We start from the raw sequence: 22,831 nt of genomic DNA, 5'->3' as shown, positions 1-22,831 counted from the left end.
AGAACTCAAATATGGAGATACACAATATGTCCTAAAAGAAAGGAGATTTGTGAAACACTTTAAATATGCCGTCAACACAATTATATATAAGTATGCTTCCTTCTGTTTTTCTTTTTTTTTTTTTTTTCCTTCTGTTTTTCTATCTAAAATGCTCTCTACCTACTTCTTTTTTATCTGAACAGATTCTATCTATTCTACATATTCGCCTCTCTCCTCACATTGTTATTGCTGCCCACTCCTGATACTCTCCCCTCAAACCCTGAAGTTCCTCAAACCCAACTCCCCTTTATTTTCAAAAATATCATCTAACTGGCTTTTGTGTAAGAGAGAGAGGGAGAAGGAGAGCTGGATTGATTCAAGGAAGGAAGGAAGGGATAGAAAGAAAGAAAGACAGAAAGACAAAGAAAGAGAAAGAGGGAAAGAGAGAGGGAAAGAGATAGAGAAAGAAAGAGGAAGAGAAAGAAGAGGGGGAAAAAAAGAGAGAGAGAAAGAAAGAAACTGTCACAAGTGAGCCAAAAGAAAGAAAGAAGAAAACCAGGGGCCTTAGTCACCGATAAGCTAAAAGAAAAGTAACAGTCCCTCCTGACCAGCTTCTTAGCCTGTGTAAGTAGATCGTATTCCTGTCATCCAAATAACTTGCCTGCTTACTTACAACAGCCATTCGCTTCCTGTCTATTTTGTTCTCCTTATTCACTGGTTTTTTAATCTACTTATTTTACTTGCCAAGCCCTTTAATCTCTGAAAAGCTGCTTTTCAAAATATTCATACAAAAGAAATGTGCATTTTGGTCTGCATTAGTCATTATTTTTATTCATTAGCATTTACTTTTCTTCCAGGAAAAAAAAAAAAAAATCTCTTTCTAAGTGTTTGCTACCAATGTAAGAAAATCTGGAGAAGTCACATGCTGCTGTCCTGTTGGAAATGCAAGATTTTATGGTGACAAAAATGGATCCTGACATTCAGCTTCTTCCTTAAGGGAAAAAAAGAAAAAAAAAAGTTCTGTCTCTGATTTCTTCAACCACATTGTATTTTGTATCTCTTGGCTTAAAGAGATAATGTACAGAAATATTTCATATGTCATTTAAATGGCATGAGGACTTGGAAGCAGCTTAACAGATAATGCACAGACCTCAATGTCAAAGCCTCTCAGCGCATACAATAAAGTGTTTCTCCTAGACTGTAAAGGTTTACCTCTTTCTGGACATCATTACTTTCTTTGGTTCTGACGCACTTTCCAGTGCAAGTTACAAACACTAATAACATAATACAGTGACATGTGTGCTTTGTTTTGCAGTAGCTTTATTAATTCTGAACCGGGCTCTTTGTTTTAATAATTGAGGTAAAGTTATAACCTGAAGATGTTCTTTTGTACTGGATTAGAGCAGAGTTTCTCAACCTCATTACTCTTGACATTTTGGACTTGAAATTTCTTTGTTGTGGGGTGCTGCGTTGTGCAATGTAGGATGTTCAGTGACATGACTGACCTCTCCCTACTAGATGCTGGTAGCACCCCTCCCCACTGCAACAATAAAAATGCCTCCAGATTGAAAAAGGAAGAAAAAAAAGTTTTTAGCATTTTAATAACCATTCCATCAAGAAAAAATTGCCTCCAGACATTGTCAAACATCCCCTGGGGCGGGGGCAGGTAAACATGATCCCCAATTGAGAATGATTGAACTATGAAGATTGTGAAAATTCTAAAGAGTTTTTGTACTACTTATTAAAGATATGTTCATGCACCATAACAACCAGAGTTGACTTGGATGGAGAGAAATTTTAAGAAAAAAGAGGCTGAAGTTTAGAGGCAAACATCTGCCACTAGTAGTATTCTATGTTAATTAAACCTAATAATTTGCTATGTATATTGCCTTTTGTCTTCATGAACTAAACTTTTAGAAATTTTCAAAATACTAATTTTTAGGTGAAAATAATATAGAAAATCTGGCTTTATGTTCTTCAGAATTTAACAAAATTCATGTAAAATTATGAATAGATTATAATATCAAAGTGACGTTAATAGAAATGATTTAAGATATCTAAACTGAAGAAACTGATGATTTAAAAGATGAAGTCTTATTTGTGGGAAAGAAAGCAGACTGATAGTCTTAGAAATTAAGAAAGCTAAGAGCTGAAGGAAAGTGCATATCTAAGGAAATTATTCACCAGTTTAACATCTCATTTATAGTGAAAATATTATGTAAAAGCCTAATGACAAATCAGTACATTGTTTAATGTAGAATGTTTAAAAGTAGAATGTTTAAAAGTTATTTATTTAGAAATTATTTGGAGAACTCAGCTGTGATTTAACTGACAATAATTCCAAAGATACTTAATTTCATAGGGTATACCCTGTGAAATTAGTGAATTGGCTATATGCTCCAGAATAAAGCCAGATAATTTAAAAATGATTTTCCTTACTTTAGTCCCACCAATTAATATAAACATATTAGTGTTTGGAATAATTTTTGGAGACTTTTTTTTTTTTTAATTTCAAAGACACATTGTCTTTTTGCTTTACTTTGTTTAAAAATAGGAAATAACAGAAATATGAATTTTTATTTGACAAAGTAAATTGCAACAAATTCTTTCTATGCTGGCCTACCAAGCAGTGGTCTTTACTCAAAACCAAGACAAAGATGTTTAGAAACCAAACCATTCAGATCTTTGTTACTCTGGCCAATGCCTGGGGAATAGTTAAGATAGATGATATTGGAATAGTGCCCAGCATTAGTCGGAACTCTAATGGATTGTAAAGAAAAGGACAGAAATTATGGGCAAAGTGATTTAAACCATGACACAGCAGGCGGTCTAGTCAAATGAAGTCACCATTAGCTTTATCCTACCTTCACAGTAGTGTAATTGCTGCTTTCTTGGATATGGATTAAAATGCCATTCTCGCTTCTTGTTCTGAATTTTATTTCCAGACTGTTCACACCAAAAGGCTCCAACATGGCACCTCGTATGCTCTGTCTTAACAAATATTCCCGCTTCTCATTCTGACTCATGTGGTAATCCAAGCGCCCTTTGCCTTCTAATGATAAGGCAGTGTCAGGAGTAATAGCTGAAAGCCAATGAAGAAAGAGAAAAATGAATGTGTCTATTTAGCTTCTTAAATAGTTTTGAGAGGTGACAAACACTATAAAAAATTTCAGAATCAATATTCGCCAATCCTCCCCTTGGGAAAAAAATATTTCCACTTGTGAATTATTGTGTAAGTTAATTTCAAATGCTTAAATCCAATTCAGAAACGTTAATCATTTGGGAAATATTCATTAACATATTTGATATATGATATAAATCATGAATACCTACAGAGATATCACCTGTTAAAAATATAGAGTTGAAAAATGTGTTCATAATAAGTTTTACTTTACATAATAAGTTTTACTCCAAAATTCATAAATGAATATGTTTTCATAATTAAGTGATTTATATTCTTAAGCCTCTAGCAGATTACAAATATGGGCAAAGCAGTGCACAATCAAATATTTATATTTGTAGCAACTTTATTAGTAGTAATAATCATACGATCACATAGAATTTATCATTATATGTAATTATCATGCATAATTATAATTTATCATAATGTGATAAAATGTTCATATTAGTGAACTTTAGAAGTTTGTTATAGTAATGGTGAACGTAGCTAAAGAAAGGACATAAAGCAAATAAACTCAAAAGGGTTACAGCATTGAACAGTATACTTTATAAAGGTAAATTTTATAGTATATGTAATATCTCAATTTAAAAAAACTAACCTCAGGCATTTCTCAAGCCAATGATTTATTTAATATTCCAGATATAATTGGGTTCCTACTTATAAAATACCTACTACTATAACAAATATTATGCGACAGTATACTTTTTTATGTTTTGATTTTATCCTAAAAATGAAATATAATTATACCTTCTGCTTGTGAGATTTTTTTGAGTATATTATATCCTTCATGTGATCATGAATTTCTATTCATTCTCATACTTTAATAGAATCAAGACTTCTTAAGAAGTGATCAAATAACTGCAATGATTTAAGTAGTAATCACATAATTGAAAGTAAAGTATAGTAACCACATATTTGAAAATAAAGCAAATTTTATAAAAGAAACCTCATTGGGGTTAGTTAGGGAGATATACAGCTTAAAATTATAGAATGCCATGTTCTAGAGATGGCTTGAATGTCCCTAATGTCTTATGAAAAGCAGTATTAGTGTTTAAAAGCAAATAACTACTAAAAAGATTTAAAAAGACTCAAAACCAAATCCAATAACTGTAAATTAAAATGCAAATATTGGAATGTCTGGGTGGTTCAGTCAGTTAGTGTCCGACTCTTTTTTTTTTTTTTTAATTTATTTATTTGAGAGAAAGATCCTGGAACTCCGGAATTACAACCTGAGCCTAAGGCAGACACTTAACCAGCTGAGCCACCCAGGCACCCAAGTGCTTGGCTCTTGATTTCTGCTCAGTCATGACCTCAAGGTCATGAAATTGATCCCTGTGATGGGCTCTGTGCTCAGTGGGCAGTCTGCTTGAGATTCTCTCTCTCCCTCAGCCTCTGCCCCTCCATTCTTTCTCTCTTCAAAATAAATGAATAAAATCTTAAAAAAATGAAATAATAAAATAAAATACAAGTATCACTCAGTGTTCAGTCATTTAGTATCTATACTTTCTGCCACATACAAAATATTTATTGGAGAAATATCCCCTAAAGGCAGATAATAAGCCAAAACTTGGTATAGCCTTCAACCTTGTAAATTGTGTAACATTCCTATAAATTAGGTTCACAAAATTAATAAATTCAAAAAATGGAAATTAAAAATTTAGTAAATAATTCTAGAAGAACATCACTCTTCTTCAAGTTAAAAAATAAGTAGAAAAGGTCACTACATTTTTACTAATTATTACCATTTCATATTTTCAGCATTTAGAATGAAAATAATTCTTAGAATATAATTACATATTTAAGGGCATATATCTATACTTTTCATGATGATAATAATTTCCAGTGGAAGATAAAACAGCTTGCATACATTTCTCACAGTATTTCCCAGTTAGTCCTTCTTTGCAATGACACTGCTGCCATGACCAGTAGTCTGTACACGTGCCACCGTGCTGGCAGGGGCTGTGAGTACAAGCACCTTCCAGTCTAGGACATCTAAAGTGAAATCAAAATAAAGAACCATAAGGCACAAAATAAAGTATGTGGGGGAGCACTTGTTAAAATTAGATATAAGCTTTTATTAACTTGCTGAGTTTCATGAACTCACTTCTTTGAAACTCAAGTTAGATGTTTGGAGCATCTAATCAAACAAGGAGCTGTTCTGTAACACATTCTCTGCCTTGTTCATAAAGGAGAAAATGAAACAAATGAATACAGATACAATACAGATACAGAACACATAATACAGAAAATACAGATACACAATTCAGAGAAAGAGGTGAAAATTTCTTCTTTAAATTAATTTTCATTTGAGTTGGACATCTTTGGTTAATGTTACCTAATGGGCCACTTATTTATTTGTTTACACAACTCCTCCCCAGATAACTCATTCAACTAATACATATTGACTGCTTACTATATGCCAATTATAAGCATACTACTCTAAGCATGCGAGTAAAGTGACAGAAAAAATCCATATATTCATGAAGTAGTTATTTCTTCTTGTGGAGGAAGCAGTCAAAATCAAAATAAAACAAAAATTAGGTAAATGTGTAATATGTTAGAATGAAGAAAGTTCTATGGGAAAATTAACATAGACAAAGACTATTGGGAGCTTTGGGGGGAGGGGCAGTGTTGCTGGATCCTCTAGATTCATCAGTAAAAGAACTACCCATCTTTGTAAAGACCTAACCAAACAGAGAGAAAAAAGCATATTTGGTAGAAGATCATTCCAAGCAGAGGAAACAGTAAGAAAGCCTTGAAGAGAAACTGTACCTAGTATGTTCGAAGACCACTGAGGGTCCCAATATGGTTGGAGCAGAGTGAACAACAACAACAAAAAAGAAGCATATATAAATATGTTTAGAAAATTAAGAGAGAGGCTGTATCATGAAGGCCTTTAAGTTAGGCTTAGAATTTACATCTGTTTTTCAATGTCAATCTGGATGCTGGTACAATGGAAGTGAGATATGTCAGGAAGGGAAGAGTCAAAGGCTAGCCTAAAATGTTTGGCTGCACAGGTGGGTGGATTGAGTTCAGTTTCTGAGATAGAAAAATCTGTGGAACAAGTAGAAGAAGAAGAAGTCAAGAAGGAAGGCCAGGAACTCAGTTTTAAATTTCAGTATGAGACATTTATTGGAAAGATAGGGGGGATATTGAGTAGGCAGTGGGATATCAGGGTCTACAGTTCAGAGGCCAAGTTGAAGATAAATATTAAAGACTCACGAGTTTTAGAGACAGTACTTAAAACCAAGGACAACACAAAATTTAAAGAATGAATATAGATATACGACATCAAGAAGATAAGGTCAAGCAGATGAGACAAAGAATCGGAGTAGAAAACCAGTGGTGTACCATATGCTGGTGGACAAACTAATAAAGTATTTTTAGTGGGAGGGAGTGATGAATACCGAAGTTCCAGTTAGAGGAGAACTGACCATTGATTTTAGCAATGGAAAGCTTATTGATCACTTTGACAATGATAGAATAGTTTTTCAAAAGAGAAAAGATGGGGAGGAAATGGGATTAATAAAGGTTTTAAAAAAATAAAAAGGGAGAAAGAACAGCATGGATTGAAATGAGGAATGAAATACTGATGAGACAGCTTAACAGTTGTTTTTAGAAGGTGTTGGGGATTGAACCTATTACATAAAAAGGGTTGGTCTTTGTGGAAATAGGAGCAGTTCATTCATAGTAACAGGATATAAGGTATACTTTGGGATGCATGTGCTCATAGGCAAATGTGGCAGGACAAGCCTTTGGGAGTTTTCTTTTGATTCCTTCAATTTTCTGAGCAACACAGAAAGCAGATTCATTAGTTGGGAAAGATGATACAGGAGACCATGTTTAAAGTCTGTGAAAAGCAGAGGCAGGATTGTCATTGAGAAAAGTGGGAAAAGAGTTAAATTAGGGAATAGAATACGTCACTAGGCAAAATCATGGCCAAAGAAGAGGTTAGTAATGATGAATTTAAAGGGACTATGAACTTCTCAAGAGCAAGGATCTGCTTTGTCCTTGACCAAGTACCTACTTCATGATTTAGCTTTGCTGCTCACAAGCTGGTTGATTTTAAGCAAGTTTTTAAAACTCCAAGGAACTCAGAAAATAATAATATCTATCTAATAAAATGGTTGTAAAGGTTAAAATAGAATACAGTAAAATACTAAGAATAGCATTAAGCACAGGGCTATTAAAATATCAATAAAATTGGAAACAAGTAAAGTGTATATTCATAGTTAAAGTAGGGTACGTTCATATTATGGAAGAACAGACAGTCATGAATGTGACAATAAGGTAAGAGTGTTTGTCTCTATGTAATTAGGTTATAGGATACTTCATATTTTTCTGAATTTTCCAATTTTCATTATGAGTAAGAATAATTTTTATAATAAATAATGTTATTTTCACAGTTCCTAAATCATTGCTGGGAACCTAACCAATAATTATATGGGAAAATCAAATGTCTTACAATTAATCAAATTATCACTTGTTAAAGATGTATCAAGTTTTGAAAATATACATTTGTATATAAAGCTATGTAATATCAAATGTTTTTTGCATACATTATCACTAACATTTATATATTCTTATGTGACAGTTTCTTTCCTGTGAGATTTACTCTGCTTAAGTCATTATAATCTTCCAACAACCACTTAAGGTAACGTGAAGCATATACACGCATACGTGCATACATATATTCTTTCTTAGACTTCAGACAATAAACGTTAACTTTCCAACTAAATATCACATTTATGCCAAACAAAATTTTGCAACTATAAATAAATATTTAAAATTCAAAACAATGTAAAACACTTGATGCTTTTAGGGCTTTAGGCATAATAATTCCGTCTTTGGATGCTCAATTATGTAAATTTTGTGCATTTTTTCTTTAAAATAGTAAGAAGTAAAATTGCCATACTGATCTAGGATGCCTTGTGCTGCCAAAGCTTGGCTGGGCTCCAGAGGCCTTCCGTTGACTGCAAATTCCATTATACACCCGACAAAATCATGGCTTTCCACATGTCCTCTCCTCTGAAGGATAGGTTCTAGCGATCTGATACCTCCAACTGTGACTCGATTTGGCTGAACATCAAGAGTCCTACATAAGAAAGCAAAGATAAGTATATTAGTTCCAACATGATAGATTTCAGTAGAATGTTTAGTTTTAAAAAGAGTGAACATAACTTTTTCTGGCATGTGTTATAACGTGGTAAATTTGAATGGAAAATATTACCTATTGGTGCATATCTTCTGACAGATTTCTACAGGATTATTAGGTTTTTAAGGCATTAAAAATAATAAAACTTATGGAAATGACATTTTCAGTTAGTCAAATGGGATTTATAAAACAATATTGAGTTAGCAAGAGGAAGCATATTATCAGAAAGAAGATACTGTGCAGTATAAATAGTGACAACTCTAATATTAATGTTAGTTTATAGTTTTTCTTCACTACAAGATCATAATGATGCCAATAAGTTAATTAATGTCATGGATGATGTGTTGATATTTATTTTTCTCTGTTGCTATTTCTAAAATCACTTATGTTTTAGATGGCATAATGCTGTGTTTCAGCTTGAGGCACTGTTGAAAAGTATCTGTGAATAATTGTCATATGAAGCTTTCAGAGAAGGTATTTAAAATTAATTCAGTCCCTAGCCTAACCTTGCAGGACCCAGGTCACATGCAACGATTTCACCAATCATGTCAAAGAGTATGGCCTGGGTTACTCTTTCCTTCCTCCGACTTTATCCTCACCTCTACCACTTCCATTTCATACCATTTTTATATATTCCATATACAAATTATTAACTTTTCATTTTACAACATGAAAAGTCCTTTGGAGAGGATAAACTATTGTAAACTTTTGCAACACTCAGCATAATATAATTATCTTTAAATGTATAATTTCTTTAAAAAAAAAAACAAAAAACTATCACAGGGCGCAAACTCATGATCCTGAGATCAAGACTGGAGCTGAGACTGAGTCAGGCGCTCAAATGACTGAGTCACCCAGGCACCCCTGTTTAATTTCCTTTTTGATAATAAAGATCAAGCTAATAATTTTACTCACCAGTCATCTGAAACTGCCACATTACTGACAGTGCAATACCCTGGTTCTTGGTTCTCAGTACAAGAGTCCACGGTTAAGGAAGCTGCCTATAAAGTAGAAGGAAATGGTCATCTTGACTTCTGCCATCCCTATTGTCCTTTTCAGCCAACATTACCTAGCACTTATATCTACATGGACATTTTTTTTGAAATTGTGATAACAATTAGTATATTATGACATAATACAATTATAGTATCACATTTGGAGCACATATTTCTTTTACATGTCTAAAGTTATGAAATCGTTACATAGAAGAGATGGGAACATACTTTGAAAAATCTTCTCCAGCCCCTTTGTTTCACAAATGAATAACTATAAATGCCATTAATGTCTCTTACAGTATCATATGGGAAACTTATGGGACATAGAGGACAGCTTCTTGGGATTACTATCTTAAGAAATGTGTTTAAAGTATTACCCAGCTATTCTAACAAATGAAAAGACATTAGATTTCTGATTTTTCAGAAGTCTTATTTCAATTATATATTAGTCATATATACAAAAATATCTTCAAAGCATAGTGTATTATTACAGCAATCTATGAAAATTGTTGTTCTTGTACTAAAGATAAGGTTTGAGACAAAGTCAACAAGTCAGTTAGATGTCCCTTCCACTTATGATAAGAATCTTTATTTATAAAAAGTATATTACAGTATATTTATGAATTATCAGAATGCATTGTCATCTATTATTATATAGTAGAAACCCCCCAATAATCTTTAAATTACAACTAACAGTAACTGTTTTTGCATTCCAAGGGATGCATATCCTTGAGACAAAAGTCTTCTGTTCACTAGAATATAATGCTGAATACTCTATTTGATCAGTAAATGCAGTCATCAAATCATGATCACAAGGTTCAGGAATATGACAGAAGTCAGGGCTGTCTATATTGAGCAATGGTCGCTAGAGATGGCTGTGGTCCGGTTTAAGACCAAGGTTGTTGCATATTCGCATTATTCTGTGTTCTGCAATGCTATTGTGATGCCCCCCTTTGTTCCCCAAACTGCAGTAAAATTCTGCAACTGACAAAACTTTGCAAAATTTAGTTGGTGAAATTATAAGGATGATATTCCCAATGTGGTATTTCAGAACATGGCCAGTAAATCACAGGAGAATGCTTAACGCCAAATCCAGAAGTACAGAAGGACTAAGGGTTTCTACCAAGGCAGACAGTAAAGGGTTCTACTTAAATTTACTTGAATGTCATAGAACAGGGCTAATCCCACTTTGTCCATTATAATAAAAATATAAATACTATCTAAGTATTAATTTATAAGAATGGTTTTCATTTGAGGTTAATTGTAATGAAAGCAAAGCAAATGTCCAAAACAACTCAGGGAGGTTAAACAAGTTGATTAACATTACACCTGATTTACATATGAAAGCATCAAGTTTTCTGTTTTCTTGAATTGTATCATATGGGGATGATTCATTTCCTTAACATCCTATGTTTAGATGTTTATCAACAATGGGTATTATTTTTAGAGATTGTCCATAACAATGTATATTTGTCCATAACAATATATATATATATATATATATATATGAGGTCAATTTATAGTTTTTGTGCATCAAATACTACTGAATAAAATATTCAAAAATACTTCTATCAGTTAATTATTAGAACCAACTATAAACTCCATATAATAAATTCTCATGAGCCATGTAAATCTTTTTCTGGCCACATACTCAAGGCAATTATAATAAATACTAATATTCTTAGGAAACATTTATTCTTCCAATTCTATGTCAAGAATTCATGCCCTATTTAGTTAAGTCTTTCAGTAGTTATTTTTTTCCAGTGTTCTATAATAATTGAGTGGTATTCAATCCCAAAAGCAATACTGGGTTTTTGTGATACAACTTGTGTTGCCTAGGTTGACTATTTGACTCAAGCACAATTCCTTTATTTCTAAAACAAAATTGTTAACATATTCCTGTATACCATGCAAAGTGTCCCTCCATTCTAGAGATCCCTAAAGCTATCACAAACAACTGAATGTCATATAGATATTTATGAATGTCTCAGGTAGGAAAGAAAAACAACTTACATAATGGCATCATATTTTGGTCAATCTTAATAGTGAATATATTTTTCCCATTTTCTAAAAGCTTCATGATACAGTACAAAGAAAGAACGCTGGAGGGGAAGTTTTATTTGAATAGCAACTTGTGCAATTTAATCTTCAGAGTTAAATGCGCTTTCTGTTACCGTTGAATTTTTCTACCAGTACTGCTGTAAGTTGAGATGTTTCTATCCTGCCTACTCAATGATTCAAAGCTGAGAAGTTAATGATTTTGCCAGTTTCTAACAAAATCCCTTTGAACTGCAGAAAATGACAGATTCAAAATCCAGTAGGGGCCTTATTTTGGATGTTCTTTAAAAAGGAAGACATTTTTTTTTCCTCTCACCGAAGAACTAATGACAAAGGTATTTGTTTCCACATTTGGTATCCTTTAAAACTGGATGACTATGGCCACATAGTGCAAATGAACGGAAAGCATTTGTTCTCTATCCATTCTGGCAGGCACACAGTACCTCTTTCTTTGCTCTCCCTCTTGCTCCCAAAGGTTAGTTCGATAGAATTAAATCTTAACGAAATTTAAAGGGACCTGGGAGGTCATCAGATAAAATCATCTATTCTACATAAAAGTCTGTTGACAACATCTTAGCAAAATGGTTATCTCACATATGCTTGGAGAGAATCGGGGTGAGGCGCTACCTGCTATGCCCCATTAGGGTCCTGTCATTATTAGGAAATTACTACGGCTCATGGAAGACCTAACACAACACAGATAGCGGACCTCACATTTGTTCTAACTCTGTCAGGTTCCATAATGCTGGGATAAACTGATCATCAGGAGTTTCATAATTTTCTAAATCTGTATTCTCCTAGAGGTTCTTCTCTGAGCAAACTAGTTTGGTATTAGGCTGTTTTTAAAAATCTCAGGCATAAATGAGCATACTGACTTAAAACTAGTCTATAAAAAGTATTATTTCCAAGTTTTGTTAGTTATACCTCTATTAGGATTCACTGAATTCAGTGTGACGTTTTAGGCACTACTCATAATTAAAACTTTATTGAGATTAAGTAAAACATTTTTTTTAACCCCAAAAGGCTGTATGAGTCAGTATTGTTGGAAACTTAGGATGACTAACATTTATCAAACACTTGTTTAATATCAAATACATAAAATTTTAGAATAATTTATATTAATCTTTGCATTAATATAAAAAAGGTAGAGATATTATTCCCATCTATAAACCAAGTTTTTATTTTCTGCTCAACCCCTTTCCAATAAACAAAGCCTCCTTGAATTACTATCAAATCAAGGCTCCAAATGAGTACTTTCCAAGTAGAGTTTTTTAAATAAATTATTTTTCATATATCACAGCTTTATACTGTAATTATTATTACTAAATTTTACTCTTGTTTTTATCTCATTTTCAGATTGTTAGGGGTAATTTTGTTAAGTAAACATTTTATAAATTAAATATATTAGAAAAAAGTTATAGTCATCAAACATTAACACCAAGTTTATAAGAAAAAGGAAGACAACACATATTGAAAATGATTCCTGAATTTTCACTAATACTTTTATTGTTTTCTCACATATATTTATTTTTTTAAAAAAAGATTTTATTTATTCATTTGACAGAGAGAGATCACAAGTAGGCAGAGAGAGAGAGGGAAGCAGGCTCCCTGCTGAGCAGAGAGCCCCATGCGGGACTCGATCCCAGGACCCTGAGATCATGACCTGAGCCAAAGGCAGTGGCTTAACCCACTGAGCCACCCAGGCCCCCTCTTACATATATTTCAATAGGCTCATCTAACAACCTGGTAGAACCCTGAATGCAGCACAGCAGATATGGGGATATCCGTGGATGAATATCCAAACATCTAACCTTGACAGTGATGATACAATCATCAGGTCATCTTTAGACCCATCACTGTTCTTTTTTTTTCCTTATATGAAAATATTTCTTTATTTAAAACATTGTCTAAATCTTCTTACCTACTTTATACCAGAGGAGAGAAAAGCCATTGTATTTGATGTCATTAAAAAAGTCCCAAAAGGCATGGATTTAAAGTACTCCTAAAAACAAAGAGAATTTCGTCTTTTGATAAAGACTGTTTGTTATCTATATTTGTCAAAAAAATAATATAATAAGATTGCTTGAGTCTTATGTCTTTATGAAATTTATAATTATAAAGGACACAAAAACTATTCTTTTAAAACTATGGATCACAGAAAAAATAACAAAAACATGGTAAAAAAATTTTTCTATGTTCTTTTTGCAAGTTGCTTATATATAGTCCAATAATATAGTGTTCCCAAAAGTTAGTGTTAAAAATACTTATATCATTAGACAAATATATGATTCATCTGATCAGTTTCAGAACTACATAACTTATTATATTTTTTATGTTTTTCAGGATTGCCACAAAGCTAAGAGATAAAACTATAGTCTTTAGATCCCAAGTGTCTTCATTTAAAAATTATTTCAGAGCATTTATTTTGTTCTTTTGGCTAATGTTTATTTTAACACATGACTTCATGTTTTTTAATTCTATTTCTTTTGAAGTGTAAAATGTAAATTTTAATTTTTTAAATTTTTAATACATTTTTTAAAGATTTTATTTATTTATTTGACAGAGAGAGATCACAAGTAGGCAGAGAGGCAGGCAGAGAGAGAGAGAGAGAAAAGCAGGCTCCCTACTGAGGAGAGAGCCCCATGCAGGACTCAGTCCCAGGACCCTGGGATCATGACCTGAGGCAACTGCAGGGGCTTAACCCACTGAGCCACTCAGGCACCCCAAAATGTAAATTTTAAAAAGAAATTATAATTTTAAAAGCCTGATATAAAATCCAGGAATATTTTAAAACAGTTTTGTTAGCATTTACTTTTTCAAAAAACCTTGATTATTGTTGAAAACAGGGGGAATCCATGAAAAGATAGTTGGGAAGGTAAATAAATGAATACATAAATAAATAAGTCTTTCCAATCTATTGTTCTATATCAAATGTTTTCAAACACTAATAGGGAAAATATACCATGAATTTTCCTTTATAAAGGAAAATACTTGTTTAATGAACATAAACACTAAGTAAATATGTACCATCTTATTGTAATACGAGAGCCATATAATTAAATAGCATATAATAGGAAATCTTTAATATAACTGAATTTATAGCTATGAAAATACCTTAGATAATCAACAAACAAAATTTCATTTTCATACCATGTCATAGACCTCACAGATGACAACACGTTGAAATGGGAGTACAATAAGGATTGCTATCTACTATATTGGAATATGTGCTAGCAACATCTTTTTCAATAATTATTTGTACAAAAGTTTTTCATTTGTTTTTAAATTGTTTGTTCAGTCAGGGCTGGGATACTTAGAAAAGTAGCCTTTTTAAGTACAGTTCTGACGTGGCCTTAAACATATATAGGAAATGTATAAAATGAAAAGTTTATGCAATAAGATGTTTTATTTATTTTTTACCTTCCTTTGCTTTTGAGACAAGTTGTTCTTTGTGACAAATAGTTGTCATGAGCAAAAGCAAGAAATTACCTCTTTGCTGCTATAGTTCATAACAAAACTGGTCAAGTTTGCACCTCAATTCATGCTTTAACTTGAAGGCTTGATTGACCAGATATACAACAATTAAACAAGTTTTTTTTTTTTTTCAAAGATTTTATTTATTTATTTGACAGAGAGAGATCACAAGTAGGCAGAGAGGCAGGCAGAGAGAGAGAGGAGGAAGCAGGCTCCCTGCTGAGCAGAGAGCCAGATGCGGGGACTCAATCCCAGGACCCCGAGACCATGACCTGAGCCGAAGGCAGCGGCTTAACCCACTGAGCCACCCATGCGCCCCAAACAAGTTTTAATATAGAATGAAATGTCTTACCATTCCTGCTCTCCGGGCGATTACAGTGTGAAAATGTCCATCTGACACCTTCTTCATGGTGGTGAGTTTATATGTACCACTGCCTAGATTGTAAGAGAATCTTAATCTTTCTTCAGCAATTTCAAGGGCCAAAAACTCAGCCCGGTCCCCTGTCTGGTTGTCATAGTTGTAAAGCAATAAAGCATGACTTTTAATAGTTGCAAATTTGACATATATATAGTTGTTATTGGGGTCCAAGCTGGGAAATTCCATGTATGATAACTCCTCAAATCCGTAGCTATTCAACTCACAGTGTTTTCCAAAGACACCTGTAGATGGGAGAATTGATAAATTAACACATGAAATTCCAGTGAAATGTTAGTAAATGGCTTTGATTAGGATAATTTCAAGTTACAATAATGAATCATGATTTTAACAAGCTTTTTAAATATTATGCCCCAAAGAAAACTGTCTAAATTAAATTAAAATAGAACAAGTTAAAGATCTTTAAAGCACACAAGAGTTGAGAACTGCTGTATTTTTTTTTTTTTTTTGGCCAACTAGGAACATATTTAAGTAGGTCCCATTTGTAAAAATTACAATTAGTGGAATGGATTATGTCTGAAGAGATGTCTTTCCGGGAAACCTTTCAAAACTAGTTTGTCAAACTTTTCAAAATTTTAACATGCTGTAATTTTCAATTGATACTTCCTTTATAATATATAATTCTCAAAAACAATTTCAATTCAATTAAGGATGGTAAATTTTGTTTTGACCTTGAAAAATATCAGTCCCTGTCTTCGTGGTATTTTCAAGAGTTGTAAGATCAGGGATGGGAATCACTGCTGTTAGGGAAGGAAATAACTGTCTCAAGATTTTATCTCTTTCTTGTTTTATACCTTCTTTGGGTATGATTTATGACAGGCTACTTTAAAATAGCCTTCTGCTTTTTCTGAAATCCAGCATTCCCACTTACTTGGGCTGGTTCCTTTTTTACTTGAAAAATGAGTTTTATTGATGTTACAGTGCTACACCAAAATTCTTTTCCCACAAATATTAGTCGACTGTAGCAAATGATTGGAAAATTAACCCATGCCAAAATAGTATGATTCTTATTAACTTGCAAAGGTTCCATTCCTTAATTTTGGCTGTACATCTCTCATAAATGCATTAAATTTAGAGTCAGGGAATTGTTCAGCTAGAAGAAACTAATACCATCATTTTACAGAATATTTAAAACATGCCTGAGGTCACAGAACTATAGGCGACAGAGCCAAAATTTGAGGCCAGATCTTCTGATTGTGTAGTTGTTTTGACTGCACCACATCTTTTATCTGAATATTCTTTAAATTAAAGAGGCCTAGAAGCTGCTATAAAAGCTGTGTTATCTTTTCCTGCTTTGTTAAAACTGAGATAATATTCGTTATCAATATGTAGGAAATATGCATATTATTTATTTTTAAACATTAACTGAAGTTAAAAAGCAAAGAAATTATAGGAATTATATATATTATATATATGAAATGTCAGAAATTTATTTATATAGTATATCAAAAATATATATTATATATCACATGGTATTACATTTCTAATTTATATAATGTATAAAACATATATACAACAAAATTTAAAAGTTTTTTATTAGATATACATTTGCTATATCATTTTTGCAGAAAGCATAACCAAAGTTAAAGAAAAAGCAAAGATAAACTATACAAAGAAATAAATTATTGAGGAAAAATAAATTTGTACTATGTGTTCTCTAAGGCCTCTCCTGATTAAGTTTTAATAAAAATATGAAAATGGGCTTAAAAATTAAATATAGAGATATCTGTGTGGCCCAGTAGTTTAGACATCTGACTCTTGGTTCCAGCTTCGGTGGTGATCTCAGGGTCGTGAAACAGAGCCCGCCATCAGGCTCTGTGCTGAGTACAGAGTCTGCTAAAGTTTCTTTCTCCCTGTCCCTCTGCCCCTTCCTGGCTCATTCTCACTCTCTCTTTATCATAAATAAATAAATCCTTTAAAAAATTGAATATAGGACCCTTGGGTGGCTCAGTCAGTTAAGCATCTGCCTTCAGGTCATGATCTCAGAGTCCTGGGTTGGAGCCCCACATTGGGCTCCCTGCTTAGAGGGAAGTCTGCTTCTCCTTCTGCGCCTCCCCTTACTTGTGCTCTCTCCCAAACAAATAAATAAAATCTTTTTAAAAAACGGAATATAAATATATGTTGACAGAATATAGATCCTAGCAAGGTGTCCTCTATTTTTATTCAAATTGATTCTTGATACAAATTGATTCAGATATTTCAAACATGAAAGTATTTGTTTATGGAATACTTTTCTTCTTAAAGAGTTTTGTTATTATTTCTAGAGAAAGGTAGATTTTTCTTTTTGAAATAAAATAAAAACTAAGGAAGATTTTTAAATAGCCCTTCAAATGAAATACCAGGAAATAAAACTACATAAAGATCAAGAGAAATTATTTAAATTACTCTAATAAGGAATATTCTGTGTGTGGGTAGTAACACACATATATATATAGATACATACATAGGAAGTTATCATTATGCAGGCACCCTTTATAAATTCTAAGCACTTTATGTTTTTCTAAATTACAATCTAAAAAAAATAAAAATCTGGGACACCTGGGTGGCTCAGTTGGTTAAGCAGCTGTCTTCGGCTCAGGTCATGATTCCAGCGTCCTGGGATCTAGTCCCACATCAGGCTCCTTGCTCAGCAGGGAGCCTACTTCTCCCTCTGCCTCTGCCTGCGGTTCTGTCTGCCTGTGCTTGCTCTCTCCCCCTCTCTCTCTCTGATAAGTAAATAAAATCTTAAAAAAAATAAAAATCTAAAAAAATTTTAAAAATCTAAACAACAAATCTTTCACTGATGAGAAAGTAAACAGTGCAAATTCTTTGTCCAACTTCAGAATTATAGTTAAGATGTTGTTTTATAGGATGCATGTGTAAGTACCTCCAGATATTTGTTTGAGGCATTCCAGCTGTCATTTCTATTTGCATGTTTCACCCACATTCAATCTGAAAAGGAAAATACTTTGTCCTTTTAATTCTATCTCTCTAGTCTCAAGTCATGTATTATTGTTACACGGTTTTCTGTTTTCTTTTCTTTTATAAATCTTCTGTTGCCAACTGACAATGTAAAAGTTTAAATCATGGGTTTGTTTGTTTTTTTTTTTGCTTTTTGCCACCGGAAGAAATGGAGGGAGAATTTTGCACTGCCAGTTGCATGCAATCTGTCTCTAATTTATATTGCTGAGTTAGTCTCTTGGGGGTCTCTGGTAGGGTGACCCCAAAATACTTTTGCCCAATGGGCAATGATCGTTGCTTCAGCTACACTGCAGCAATGATTGGTTTCTTATTGAAAACAACTATCTTAAATTCTCATATTTGTAACTACAATGTAAAGGAATTTTTAAAAATGTAAAAACCTTTCTTCATTCACTTAAAATTAATTTTGTCCACTTTCTATTCCAACCCCTTTATCTTTCATTCCAAACACAAGTTAAACCATGAAACCTGCTTGTGGTTATCTGTGGAAAGCAGCACCTTTTAGGATTATAAGAGATTAGTGAAAGAAGTTTTGGGAGATCTAAAGTTGTGCTTATTTTGACTTTAATCTGCTTTTCACTGCTTCAGAGGCATTGTTGGTGAGAATCTCAGAGAAATATTTTTTTTTAAAGATTTTATTTATTTATTCGACAGAGAGAGATCACAAGTAGGCAGAGAGGCAGGCAGAGAGAGAGGAGGAAGCAGGCTCCCCGCTGAGCAGAGAGCCCGATGCGGGACTCGATCCCAGGACCCTGAGATCATGACCTGAGCCAAAGGCAGCGGCTTAACCCACTGAGCCACCCAGGCGCCCTCAGAGAAATTTTAAAAAGCAAGATACTGTAAATGTCATACAGGACTGAAAATAAAATTGTATTCTAGTCGCTGTATCACCTTGGGATAGTTTTGCTTTGTTTTCATTTTTTGACTTTAGACAAAGCTCTCTATTTCTGGGCCTCAGAACCATTGCTAAAATGCATTGGTCACAATTAGATACTTAAAATCTGTTTTTCTTTATCATTCTATTGATTTTGTGCTTTATAAAAATAAAACCAGTTACAGTCACACTACATTTTACTATTACTAGAAACCTCAGATTCTTTTGAAGCTCTATTTGCAACTGTACATTGAGAGTCCCTTTTGAAAGTCCGTATAGCTCAGTGATGGCTCAAGGAAAGACTAGAAAAACATCTTTCTCCTCTCTTGTTTATGGAGAGAGATAGGGTCTCTAATTACTGTTGGACATCTGGAGATGAATAATATATTGTAGGGTAAAGTATCCTTCAAACTGTAGAGTAGTAATCACAAACTGATGAAACAATCCAAGTTAAAATAAAAGCTCTTTCCAAAGCTATTCTCAGAGTCTTTGGCTGTCCCAGTGCAGGTAACATCTAAGTGAGATCTGAAAGGAATCTTTTAGTTCATTACATAATGGTGGATAAATATAAATGTGTACAGAAGAATTTTAATAACTCTTTCTCAAAAGAACACATTCGTCTGAATTATGATTCGTTATTTGGTAGTATCTAGAAAAAGCATATCATGAAAACTGCACATCTAGTTACTGATCCTTCTATCAGAAGTGGTTTAATTAATGTAAAAACGAAAAGTAGCAAAACAAAACAGAAAACACTTTGGTTAATTATCCTTAAAGATTTTAAATAGAGAGTGATGTCAGATAATGCTTAAAAGATTTTTTTCTTTGATAGGTTCCAGGCTAAAAAGAAGTCATCCATAAATATTTGAGGGGAAATGTCCAGAGGAGACAATATCAAATTCAATTATCTTGAGTTCATTACTTCTCTAGTAGTAACTGAAGCAATATATTCAATGGCATTCAATGGCATTTCTGTAGTAAACTTTTTAAACAATATTAAACATTTGTAATTTCATTTTGCTAAAACCTCCTGTGTAAAACAACTAATATTTTCTTAATCACTCATGGCCACGATAAAATCGAATTGCTAAACCAGGAGCCAAAACAGATTGGTATTTTGTATCAACATCTAAACTGTACTCACCAAATGGACAATGACAATAGTATGACTCCACACCACTTTGGCAGGAACCACCATTAAAGCAGGGGTTACATTCACAGTAGTTGACGGAAGATTCACACATTTTACCTGAAAAGTATCAAACTCGTTAAAAAAATCTTATGCATAAACATATTAATACCATTACTTCATAACCATATGTAAAAGAGTGAGCCTGGTGGTGGGTATTATGGAGGGCACATATTGCATGGAGGAGCACTGGGTGTGGTGCATAAACAATGAATTCTGGTACACTGAAAACAAATTTAAAAAATAAAAAATTTTTAAAAATCTGTTCTGAGAGATCATATCTTGGAGAACAGAAATGTAAGAATATTTCCCTTGACATGAGAAAATTGGAATACCTCTCAGTTCAAAATCTTATTTAGTTATCCTATTGTAAAGATGTGCATTAGAATAGTTAGGAAATAATTTACATAATTTACATGAAATAGTTAGGAAATTTACATCTTGGAAAGAAGTACTATTTTCAGGAAAATCACAAATGGTGAACATATTTAAATGTTTTCACTGAATTTATTTTCTCTTGTCAATGTTACTTCCCTTTTCAATTCTATAATGAGATTTGAAATTTTACAGTAAAATTCTCACTGTAGAGATTTCCTCAACTCGGATTTTTTGAAGGTAAGCAAAGGCTTCATTTAGCCTGTCAAACTAAAATACTTTCACTTTCAAGAAATATCACTTCACTGACACATATCTGTTATAAAACAGAGTAAGAAATCAGAAAACACATCATGTATTTCCAATTCTTAATATTTATTCTTGGCTACAGGTTACGTATACCTTGTCTTTTTCCTAAAACATTAACATTAATACCTAACCAGCATATTTTTCAGTTTATAAAATATCCTCATAGGTCATCTCAAGTTGAGTCAACTAATATTGACTGAGTGCCTATTACTGGCCAGGAAGGCTAGAAGATAGGGTATGGCAGTCAACACACACACACACACACACACACACACACACACACACCAGGTAAGTGTCAGAACATTGCATTTCCATTCCGGTGGGCGAGATTAATCCAAGCAACAGAAAACATTTACATTTCATAGATGAAGAAAAGTCTTTTGAAGGCTAATATTTTTCCAAAGAAATTATAAAATTATGGCACAGGCCAGTGTAGGTCTGCTCCCATATCCAGGCTTTGCAAAGCTGTAACTGAATAGCCAACCTCTAGGTAGGCCAATGTAGAGTAAATGGCCAGTCCTATTTGTTTCCGCGGTGGTGGTGGTGGTAATTTTTTAATGTAAATCTAAATGTGTTCTAATGCCACTTTTCTATAAATTTTAGATTATTTCAATAATTTATTTGTTCGAATACTTTCTAGTTTTCCAAATCCCAGAAACAATGAGACATTATAGAGTTCTTTGTTTATTTCTATTAATTGATATGGGGGTTAATTGTTTAATTAAATAGTTTGTTTCTGTAAAGCTATTTTCTATTTCTTAGCATGATTGCACTAATGCTTTTATTAAATATCTTATGAAAACATGTAAGTTTTATGTGCACAACTAGACTTAATATTGAGCATAGATAATCCATTTCATCATGATTACTATGCTTAAAATATAGTCAAAGTTTTGTTTAATTCAGTTCTGTTTTTGTGGCTTGATTATGTAGCCACAGTTGTTCTAGTTTAAAATTATAAGCGTGAGTCAGACCCCATGACACTGTTAACTAAACATGTTTCTCTACATTACAGTGTCATAAACAACATTTTTTTCTTTATAAATAAAATTGGGAACTTCCTTACAAGGCAAAATGGTAACATATTTAGAATACCTTTCCATTCTAGGGGGAAATAACGAAAATAAACAAGTTACCAATCTAGAGGCACAGAAATTAGGTTTTAAGTACTGTAGCAATGAGTTACATTTGAGAAACAGGAAGAACAACTTTACTATAAGCCTGTACAATATCACACCAGAGAGAAGCTCTGTCATAGGACTCTCTCCTATGTTGTTTTCCAGCTCGATTTCTGACAGATCCCTCTAGAGAAATGGAGTTTTTTCATTAGTACTAGTATTGCTCAATGGAGAATAAATAAGACCTATTGGCTGTACTTTTAGTAACTTATTTGCTATCAAGAAAGTCACATCCAGTCCTTGCATTTTTTTTTCCACTATAAGAGCATTCACATGTGCTATTGGACTAAGTAATGTTTCATTTTTCTATTTTGAAAATTTCTTTTAGAATTATATTAAAAGTAGCATGTATTGAGTACAGTTGTCCTTGAACAATGCTGAGTTTTTAAAGAAGCCAACCCCAGTAGTTGAAAATCCAAATATAACTTTTGACTCCCCCAGAGTTAACTACAAATAGCCTTCTTTGACCAGAACCCTTACCAACAACATAAATAGTTGATTAACACATATTTTGTATGCTATATGTATTAAATACTGTCTTCTTACAATAAGGTAAGCTAGAGAAAATGAAATGCTATTAAGAAAATGATAAGGAAGAGAAAATACATCTGTAGCACTGTATTTATCAAAAATATATACATATAACTGGACCTGCATAGGTCAAACC

The 22,831-nt window shown here is 33.0% G+C and overlaps 1 protein-coding gene across 1 annotated transcript in view; it reads right to left on the bottom strand.

Moving 5' to 3' along the window:
* FAT4 (FAT atypical cadherin 4) overlaps positions 1–22,831 on the bottom strand; it is a 179,044-nt gene that overhangs the window by 7,488 nt on the left and 148,725 nt on the right. Inside the window, exons 11-16 of the mRNA XM_004747947.3 lie at positions 20,258–20,362; positions 15,195–15,502; positions 9,231–9,316; positions 8,076–8,255; positions 5,028–5,152; positions 2,844–3,061 (exon numbers count right to left, since the gene is read on the bottom strand). Of these exons, the coding sequence (XP_004748004.2) occupies positions 2,844–3,061; positions 5,028–5,152; positions 8,076–8,255; positions 9,231–9,316; positions 15,195–15,502; positions 20,258–20,362 (1,022 nt within the window). The remainder of the gene's footprint in view (positions 1–2,843; positions 3,062–5,027; positions 5,153–8,075; positions 8,256–9,230; positions 9,317–15,194; positions 15,503–20,257; positions 20,363–22,831) is intronic.

This window comes from Mustela putorius, unplaced genomic scaffold (assembly GCF_011764305.1).
Source record: "Mustela putorius furo isolate JIRA1106 unplaced genomic scaffold, ASM1176430v1.1 tig00000721_pilon_pilon_pilon, whole genome shotgun sequence".
NCBI lineage: Eukaryota > Metazoa > Chordata > Mammalia > Carnivora > Mustelidae > Mustela > Mustela putorius.
The sequence above is the reverse complement of the archived record's forward strand: the minus strand, read 5'-3'. Positions and strand labels throughout refer to the sequence as shown.